The sequence below is a fragment of the Astatotilapia calliptera genome, chromosome 14, assembly GCF_900246225.1.
Source record: "Astatotilapia calliptera chromosome 14, fAstCal1.2, whole genome shotgun sequence".
Taxonomy (NCBI): Eukaryota; Metazoa; Chordata; class Actinopteri; order Cichliformes; family Cichlidae; genus Astatotilapia; species Astatotilapia calliptera.
Window position 1 is genome coordinate 7,678,695 of NC_039315.1, and position 10,793 is coordinate 7,689,487.

Genomic DNA, 10,793 nt, shown 5'->3' on the forward strand with positions numbered 1-10,793 from the left:
ATGTTGTAGCCTATGTTGTACAGCGTGACATATTTTATTATCCAAACATGGAACCCATTTGTAGAAAGCAAATATTTTACCTATTTTTCTTGTCTCAATAGATGAAAATTTTTATGTGCTTTTACAAAAACAAATATTCAGCAATTACAAGCTTAACATTTTACTGAAAAACGGGTCAAGAGAAAAACTTGAACCTTTTCTTTTAAATGTATTTCAGTGATCTGTGTTTCAAATTCTGTGACAGTATTTTAGAGTAACTATGAGCTCATTTTTTAAATTAAGTTTCCTCTCAATGCACTTCTGTTTATGTGGTTGACTGTAAAAGCAGACAAAGGAGTAGGAGGACCAGAGGCAGTGGGAGGAGTTACTACAGCTTCTCTCTCTTCTACCCAAACTGCAAAAAACTGCCGGGTACAAAGGAGTAGTCGAGCCTGAGTGGTGTGATGAGTGGTGAGCAAAAGACCCCGAGGCTGTATGAAGAGGAGTGAGAGAGATACTGGTTGAGCAACTAGGTTAGTAAAACAAAGAAGGGAAAGGAAAGAGAAACTGAGGGCAGACAGAAGACAAAAACACATTGAATTGTCACGCTGAGAGCTCTGCTTGGAAAGAACCATGGTCATTTGTGGTCATGACCATGTGGGAGATGGAAAGCTTATGACGACTTCACTGATTCGGAGCTGAGAAGAACAAAACCACAAGGCTGGGTTTTGACAAAGAACAAGAATCCTGCCATGAGGTCACTTCTCTAATGGACCTGAATGTGGATTTCCCATTTCTCTCTTTGTGGATTGAGCAGCTCGTGATTATTTGGGACCTTGAGAGCAAAAAGGTGGCACATTCATGTGACTGATTTATCTGAGTAAGTAAAGCTAACCCTCTAACTTGTGGGGTGCTGTCTGGCCGAGAGACAGGGCAGGGGGAGGGGAAGACACTCCAGCCTGGATCTCTGTCCTCTGGGAGGGGTCTTTTCAACTGAGGTAACCCCCGAAATAACATCCAGAAAAGGGAGGGAAACATGCAGCAATATGCACCGCTGTGTTGAACAAAAAAAAAAAAGTTGCTCTAATGGATTGAGCATCTCTCAGTACTGAACTGTTCTCTTCTTCATAATTCATTCATGGTCAGTTGATCGTGCTGGAAATACCTTTCCCTGAAGAGCTATTGCATAACAAACACTTCCCATCCCTGCAATCTTAAAACTGATAATGATAATGTACAACAACTCTTCAATATCCAACTCATGCATCAAGAATGATGGGTTCAAATATCCACTATACAGTACGGTCTTCAGCATTGTATTTGTTGTTGGACTTATCACCAACGTTGTGGCCATCTATATATTCTCCTGCTCTCTGAAAATGAGGAATGAGACCACAACCTACATGATAAACTTGGTATTGTCTGACCTTCTGTTTGTCTTCACCCTGCCGCTACGGGTCTTCTATTTCATCAACCAGAACTGGCCTTTTGGAGGGATTCTCTGTAAATTGTCTGTGTCACTTTTCTATACCAACATGTATGGCAGTATTCTCTTCCTCACCTGCATTAGCGTGGACAGGTTTTTGGCCATTGTGCACCCCTTTCGCTCAAGGACGCTCAGGACCAAGCGCAATGCCAAAATAGTATGTGTTGGTGTATGGGTGCTGGTGCTTTCAGGCAGTATCCCCACAGGATTCTTGTTGGATACCACCTCAAATGAAAAAGGAAATGCCACTTACTGCTTTGAGAATTTCTCATCCAAGCAGTGGAAATCATCCCTCTCTAAAGTGGTGATTTTCATAGAGACAGTAGGCTTCCTCATCCCCTTGCTACTCAACGTATTTTGCTCCATCATGGTGTTACAGACTCTGCGCCGTCCCCAAACTATCAGCCGTGGTGGGAACATGAACAAGAAAAAGATCCTGCGTATGATAATCGTGCACCTTACTATTTTCTGTTTTTGTTTCATCCCCTACAATGTAAACCTGGTTTTCTATGCTCTAGTCCGTACTAAAATTTTAGGAGGCTGTTATGAGGAGTCGGTGGTTCGAACCATCTATCCAGTAGCCCTCTGCATTGCTGTATCCAACTGCTGCTTTGATCCCATTGTTTATTACTTCACCTCAGAGACCATTCAGAATAGCTTCAAGAGGAAGTCTCAGACCACTTGTAAATATGACAGCAAGTTCTCTGAGGCTCTGCACTCAGAATCCACCACCAATCTGCAGTGTAGTCTAAGTCATCTAAAAGCTAAAGTCTTTCATGGTGAGTCTTCAGTGTGAAAATGGGGTCGCTACGTCCAGGGTAAAAGATAAAACTCATCCATCCATTAAAAAAAAAGACAGATCTGATTTTTTGTTGTTTTTTTGTTTCGTTGAGCGCTTTATCTGTTTTAGTCTCAGGGCAAATGTCCGGATCTGGTCTTCACAGCCTCTGTTTTGCAGTATTAACATATGAACTTTTTCACAACTGTGGTTTTAATGTTACTACTTTCTAATTTTCATTTCCTGTGGAGTGAAATGTAATTATGTAAAGCACAATTAAAGTCGTCTATGACGTTTAAGGGAAAGTGATCACTGAACAGCAGGACAGTTATGAAACTGACTGCTTCATATGCTTGTGCGTTTGTACATTTCCGTGGTAAGTTGTGGTGCTAACTTTAGACTGTTATCTATTTAATTAACATAAAGGTATATCAAGCTATAAATGTGCAGGGCTTTTTTTTTCTTTAAATGTACAGATAGATCACATAAGCGCCCTGTTGTGTTTGGCTGGTATTTCATGTTTGGACTCGATGTCTTTAATGACCTTAAATGCACTGACTGAGTTCCTCATGCTGCACTCATGCCACAGCAATGAATAAAAGTTATGTAATACCTAAAACAAATGATTGCATCTGAAACTTTTTGTCATTTGAATCAACAACATGCTCTTAATGCTAAAATTTCTGTGGTTTGTATTGTTAAACGTGGCAGCTCCGGAATATACAAATATGTTACTGGCACATTACACGCTTATTTGCATTTAACTGTCGTGACATCGGACTTCCAGTTCCAGTTCCAGTGGTGACTAAAAAGTTAAAAACTGTTGTAGCATCCTGCACCAAGCAAAACAGAGCAAAACCTCTTGTTGCTAAAAATGTTTCGAGGATTAGTCTTGCACGCAAAGAGGTTGTACAATTGTGGAAGCAGAAAGTCTTTTGGAGATCGGTAAAAAGAAGAAGTGTTTTTGTTGCTAACTGACAAAAACATACTCTTAAAATTTGTCACCAAACAACTTGTAAAAGAAATACAAGGAAATGTTGTATTCAGAAGCATTAAGAACATCAAAGCTTGTGTGTGCCAAAATGATCAATGTTTAAACACTGTAAGAGGATCAACAGGGGTTCAACGAATGCCATTTAGGCTTTTTTAAAGTTAAATAGAGATTACATTTTATCATCTTGGAACATTTTATTTTCCTCATCTACAAGGGCACAAAGTGACTATAATACAACCCAGAGGTCTGCCACAGAATCGTGCAATTTGTACAGTGAATCAGGATGTCTTTGTTCAACATGAGATTACATTTCTACCAGCCAGGCAGCATAACAAATAATCGCTCACACATTTGTGTAAATACAAAGCCTGTGAAATATTTTTCACACATGCTCACTCTTGCTGTGAGCAACTGCACCGATGATAAGACATGAGCGAGGAGCACGCACAGCATGTGAGAACAGCCAGCACACAGCCCCCTAACTTTATTGACATAGCCTGAATTCGAAGGTCAGTCGACTGCACTTTATTTATACGCCCCATACCCCATCTCCGCTTTTGAGGCCATGTGACTGAGTCAAGGCCAGGATTAAAAACCTGGGATGTTATGAAGACAAACAAGTATCTACGCAGAAGGCCGTCATCATGAACACATGACCACATGCTTACTGAGCAACATTGTAACAGTCAAAAAACCACAACGGCACGTTATGGATCTGTCACTGTGCGTGACTGTATAAGGTTGTGTAATTAGCTAATGCACTCTAACCATCAGGTTTTCACAGCACTTGATAGACGAAGCAAAGGTCAGCACAGATAGAACAGTGATGTAGGAAGCCATACAGGAAGTAACATATTTAAACCTGATTTAAACGTCTCATATTTTTATAAGCATACATTTTGCACATTGCTTCACACCTTTGTCTTTCTGTATCAGTGACTGATGCAACTTGCCATTTTATTGAAAATTTCTAAGTATGCTGCTTAATCTCATGGGTTGTGTATAAGAAAAAAAGTCAAACGCCGGTGCAAAGTCACTGTGTCAGGGATTAAACCCCTCACATGATCCCAGCAGGATCCTCTCCACAGCAGTTATCTAATCAGCTTGACCTCTCCTTCCCAGCAGGCTGCAGGATGAGAAAACACAGACACGGCACTGCTTGTCAACACAAACTGTTCAGGATTGCTCTGGTAATTTTGCATGGGAGCATTCATCAAAGCATACTGCAGTGTGACCTGTGAGTTTCTTATGCCATTGATGCAAAGATAATGCATCAATAGCAGTACCACTGAGTCTTAGACTGTAACGTGCAAAGAAAGTTTGACAAGTTTTCACATTTACCATAAAGTAGAGATACCATAATGTAAACAAGTAATTTAGGACTAGTGGTATCGTCCAAGGTCATACAAAACAGCAACAATGTTTGGGCTGTTGTACTGCCTGCATCAGGGTCATTACAGTTAATGTCAAACTGCAAGTCTTAGTAGAGACAAAAACGAGTCTGGATCTACACTTTAGCTTTAGGTTCATGTTCCCATGTGAGAAATCCAACTGTTTTTAAAATAATCCTCTGAAGGGGCTGTGTTGATGTTCTCTCAGTCTGTTTTGAGAGTCATTTCTGCTCGGACACCTACAGAGGCTTCACTGTGTGTATGTGTGTGTGTGTGCTTTTTGGGTGGGGTTGTAGTGAGATTTAGGTGAAGTTGTCACATGACAGTGACTAAATGGATGTGAGGAAAGAGGGTCTCTGTTGAGGATCATCAGCCGTTTTCCCCCCTGCATGTCTTACAGGAAACATTTAAAAAGGAAGTCGCTGTCGTGATATGGACACTGCCTGTTGTATCTACTCCAGTTTCCCACAATTCTCTCTGAATCAGCCTCATATACCATATATATCATATTTTATATTTTCAAACTCATCTTGGTTTGCTTTTTTTCTTGGAAAATTGGCATTATCATCATTATAAGAGAAGGTGGGGTGGGCACCAGGCTACTTGTCTTCAAGGCATTTTTCCTGCCTGGGAAGGAGATGGTAATAAAAGCAAAGTTTTAGCTAATGAGTTGCCAGGATGTGGTTTGAAAAAAAGAATGTTACTCATAACTACACAAGAACTTCACTCACTTATCTAAAATCAGAAGCAGCACTTAACTAATAACCAAATGTGGAATGAGTACAGTGTGTGCAGGGAGGCAGGCAAGCAGGCTAAATAACCAGACAGAAATTATCTTCCTTCACTCTCTTGTCACCTTGGACTATAAACAGGCGTTATCAACCCTTGGAGGAGTTCTGTGTCCAAATCAGCTTTTGGTTGAATAATGTCTTGGCAGTAACGTCTTGGGAATGAAACAAAGCATGACCAGCATGTTGATAAAACACTCCCTTCGTCAGGGTACCATGGTGTCTAGCAAAACATGCAGCACAAATAGCATTTGGCTCATTAGGGGAGGAAAGTTCATTCTGGTCTCCCGTATATTTCAGGAATGAAGGCAGGAAATTAAATAGAGACAATTCGACTGGATTTAACTGAAAGCGTGTGCACAAGTCACATCACTGTTCTTGTCTTTAATGACTGCATGAGTCTACCTCTAGGAATGAATACAGCCTGTTGCAGCTTGTTTTGCATTAGTACAGGTGGCAGGAACCCTGATGCAAGATGATTCATGGACAACAAAACTCTATTGCTCAAACTGGGAAAACCATGCCAGGAGTTTTGGGAGAATACGAAAGGGTTAGCAAATTCTGTTACTACATTTCTTTACTTTTTTGTTTCTATGTGTGGGAAGATGCTGGTGGAAGTGTGATGGTCCCTTAAAAAATGTTGAAATACATTAGAAATGAAGCCACAGTTCAATTTCCTGTAAGACCAGAAGCAAGTCCCAGCAGGACAAGAGACATTTTTGGGAAGGGTTAACATTCTGACAAATCCTTGCAAAATCACCTGGAAATTCCTGTAAACATTAAATCACTTGCTTAGACTGGTTGGTGACAGTCAAGTATTTCATAGTTTGGGCTGACAGATTAATATCTTGGACACACCCTACTGCCTCTAAAGCTCAGTAAAGTTTGTCCCTTTCCCATGCAATAAGTGCACATACATGTAAGCTGTAACAAAACATTCAATTTTCAGCCTTTGTGTCTTAAGCCTGATCTAACATGGTGTTACAGTGTCTTTGAGAACGATAAACAAGACATTAACACTGGGTGTGTTCTGCTTGATGGGATAAGTTTGGGTTTCCTTTGCTGGAAGACCTTCCCCTGGTGACTTCTGGGGGCACGGGCAATGTCTGATCAGTCAGTGTAAAGGCATTAATCCCCACCTACAGCTTCTAACCAAAGGAAACTGCTTACTGTTGCAACTGACTATCTTGTGGGAGAAAGTAAAGGTCACTGGGCCATGCCACACACAAGACTGTATGTACTTTTAAAGTGCCCATATAGCAAATAATAATGTGCACTTAAAGACATTCAAAATGATTTCATGTCGTTATTGAATCCTTTTTTTTAACTGTTGCAAACTATAATTTTCTGTTAGAAAAAGCAAAGTTTTCCTAAAGCATTACAATTTTAAAAAATAATAGTAGCTCTGTCCTTTTAAATTCTGTCAGTGAAGTGAAGCAACCTCTGCGGTTCACGAATAAAGCAAGCAATCACATACAAGAAACTTTAGTTCCTCAGCCTACTATTTGAGGAAGGCTCCAAAATGAGTGACTGCACATATGCCCAAATTTAGAGCAGACATAAAACAAATTTTCATTATTCAGGTGGCCTGCTAAGCGACAGGTGCACGCTAACTAGGTATTTAGCTGTCTGCCAGGCTTCACCTCAGCTAATTCATTAGAGTTACTGGCACTAATTAGCAGGTATCTGGAGCACATCTGTGCCATGCATCCATGTATTCTATGGATGCAACTTACTAATCAGCTTGCAAACTTGGCACACTGTACTCTCATTGCAAAACTGGAAGTCTAAGTTAAAAAATAAAAAAAAAACAGCCCACAAACCTGTGGGTGATGTCATTTGTTCATCATGTGCATCTTTCATTTCCTTTAATCTTCTGTATGTATACTTATCAGCACATTATTGAATTTCATAGTACATTCTATAGATTGAACATATATTAGTTTATTTAGCTTTTTGTAGTAACAGGTTTATTTAGTTTGGAACATTTTTTTAAGAAGCATATGGTTACTTTTTTTTTCACAAGTTTGTGAAATTGAGAGCCCTGCTATACACTAACAGCTGTGGTAAGAAGATTGCATGTGCTCATCACTGGTGTGAATGTCCTAATATCTGTGAGCTTTTTAAAAAATAAATTGTTTGTGGTTTGGTGTATGTTGCCCAGGCTCATAGAAAACAGGTCTGGCCTGAATCCGGCATCAAGCTGGCACTGCTGACTGACTGGTGTCATGGCAGGGTGTATGTCAACCAGACGTGGGCCAGGTCTGACAATGATGGCACTATTTATGTTCCTATTTTATTATTTTAGTTAGAAGACTCAAATGCTATGTTGCAATACTATAATGATATGGTAGCCAACGTTTCAAATGCTGCTCCAGTCTGCATGTCAAGAGTGTGAATGTGTATGAATGTAGTTAGGAAGCACTCAGTTTAGAGAAAGTGTGTGATTGGGTGAATATGGCATGTTATATAGAGCACTTTGAGTAATCCGGGAGAGTAAAAAAGCGCTATATAAGAATTCAGCCATTCACTGTCTGAACAGAGTTTCGTCATGTTTATTTTGCACTATTATGTTCCGGCACATGTTGTTATTACATGACTTGATTAAGGTACAAACTAGGCTGACATCTGGGTCCAGAGCTGAAACTGTTCTGGGCCAGCACAGGGCCACCAGTGTGTCTGCAACTGGCCCGTGGCTGCACACAACTTACACATGGCCCACATACCGCAAAGAATGACGGCCCTTTGGTGGCCCAGATCTGGTTTGCCAGAGGTAGTCCACACATGGGCCAGTACAGGACCACCAGTGTGTCTGCAACTGCCCTTGTGCTGGCCCATGTGTGGGCCACCTCTGGCAAACCAGATCTGGGCCACTAAAGGGCCCACATTCTTTGCAGTATGTGGGCCTTTAGTAAGCACATTGTGTGGGCCAGATCTGGGCCATACCAATTTTGTTATGTGGTTCAGTCCATGAGAGGACTCAAAATTCTAAACAGAGCTGCAAAAAGGAGATGATCTGCAAAAGTTTTACTGACCTGAAATCCACCATGAACTTTTACACCTTAGTTCCATTACGCACATGACACTGCTATTATCAATAGCCCTGCAAATACCTCAGTAGGCATTCTCGAAACACATCCCTGTAGCTCATTCCCCAGTACATCCACACATAAAAGCTGACACTGACAGGTCAACTTTGAGGTCACCGTGTTCCACATAAGGAATTTCCCCAGAGCCTCTCAGAGCACACAATACCTTCCCTCTCTTCCTCAGCAGAATTTAGTGTGCTGGAGCCACAGAAAATCACTATCCAATTCCACATTTAGCTGAACTGAATTGCTAAATTTAATTACTAAGAACTGTAACAATTCTTAGTAAGATCCTGTTAGGTTTATTGTTTAAGTGTTGGAGTTATTTTTTTATTTTATTATTATTATTATTTTTAGCAATGATTCATTTGTCATACAAAAACATTTCAAGTTCCCCATCGAATTTAGCATGGAAAGCTTAAAATACAGCTTCCACACCCTTTTTAGCTGCGATCTTGCGGAGACAACAGATATTCTGACTTCAGATTGTGAAAATTAGGCTCATTGATCTTGCTGAGGTTATCGTCATTGCTTCAGAAACATGAGACACAATTAACCTAAGCTAAAAGACAGATGAGACGAAAATAATTCCAGCGGTCACAATAGTGACCTGAAGCATCATAATGCGCACGATCATTTCTGCTTGTTGTACATTTCCACTGCACGAGTAGCCTAGTCTGAGTTTTTCTTTAGCTTCTTCATTGCTGGCTTATATCATTTGAATAAAGTAAATTGTCTATGGAAATGGGTGGAGACTGAAGAAATACACAAGAAAACCTGAAACATTGAAGCATTCTTGTTATGCATCTCAACCACTATTTTTAAGCAAATCCTCACACAGAACAGTACATTCTTATTGTAAAACATTTGCTCTGATGCAAACACTACTCAAGCAATGTGTCACCAAAGTTACATGACTGATAAAAGAGCTTAGCCATTAACTGTCTTTCTTTACCAATTTGTGCAGGAGATTGCACTATTCTAAACTTACATAACACACATTGACACAATCAAAGCAACGAATGTTTCACTTCACACGAAGTGCTTTCATACTTGAATGGATCTGTTTGACACATTAAACCAACTTTAGTTTTTCTTAGCTAACAAAACTTTTATGTGAAAGCCAACCCAAAGCTTATTTAAAGGTAAATGAAAATTGTTACCTATAGTCAGATGAATGCACATTCTTAAGCTAAGCTTAAGATGTTTTAGCTAAAACTGTGTATGTCACCACCAGCTAGCATTATATGGAAATCATTCTGACTTCAGATTCAACTTCAAGCTTTATTAATGTTTCATGAAAAGACTTGTGAACTGTTGGGACAAGATATTTGAATCAGTATGATTTGTGTCTTTGCAGTTCATGAAATGAACAAAAACACTAAATACCAGAGGCTGCAATCTTGCTGATGATGCTGCAATTACTGCTCAGTTTTTTCCCCTTTTAAGCTATCCCTGTGAACTGCAGACTTAACTATGAAGAAAACACAAATATGATTCAAATCCATTGTTGATCACAGTGATTCTATCACTATGATTAATGAGAGTATCTTAGTTGTGTCAGTAATTTGTATAATATTCATTTTTTAAAGTCCAGTAGTGTATGAGAATCTATGGGAATCAGTTGTTTTTCATGCCTGAAGAAATGTTTGTATTTTTCTCATTCATCGAATTCAGTGTCAAACATATAGGTCTGAGGCCCTCTTCACTGTGGGTGTTCACAATGAATCATCTTCACAATTCGGTTAGTCACATGATATAGGCTAAGCAGTGGGTGATACATGCTGCTTCATTCAAGAGATGTAGAGTATGCAAAAACATAAGTGTCACGTTAAGGTCAGTGAGGTGGAAAAAAAAGAGCGTTGTTGAAGGTGTTGTTTCGACAGTGTTTTTTCAACAGTGCTGTTTCCGCAATATCAGAAGTGTTGTTCTTTTTTGTCAAGGGAGACCAGTGCACAAAACAACAGCCACATAATAAACATTATGTATGATTGCAACATGCAACATGCAAATATGTGAGTATTAGGGACACCTTGCTCATAATGGGTCGGCCCCTCTTTTGCCTTCAACAAACCAGTTGGTCTGAGCTTTGTGACACGGACTGTGCTGGAAGCAGTCATCGGAAGATGGGCACACTGTGGTGATCCATAAATGGATGGACATGGTCAGCTTTCGCTCAGGAAGTAGAGCATGTCATCTACAAACTGGGAGGTTGGTGGTTTGATCCTCGGCTGCTTCAGTTTGCATGCCAAATATCCCTAGGCAAGATACTAACACCAAGTTGCTCT

At 40.0% G+C, this 10,793-nt stretch overlaps 1 protein-coding gene across 1 annotated transcript; it reads left to right on the top strand.

The window, feature by feature from the left end:
- Positions 1-391: 391 nt before the first annotated feature.
- lpar6a (lysophosphatidic acid receptor 6a) lies at positions 392-2,881 on the top strand. The gene has a single exon (XM_026193408.1). The coding sequence runs from the start codon at positions 1,206-1,208 to the stop codon at positions 2,259-2,261; it is 1,056 nt and encodes a 351-aa protein (XP_026049193.1). The 5' UTR covers positions 392-1,205; the 3' UTR covers positions 2,262-2,881.
- Positions 2,882-10,793: the final 7,912 nt, after the last annotated feature.

Bases quoted from the DNA above. Each gene is read 5' to 3' on its own strand.
- lpar6a (XM_026193408.1), top strand. From the start codon at position 1,206: ATGATAATGTACAACAACTCTTCAATATCCAACTCATGCATCAAGAAT.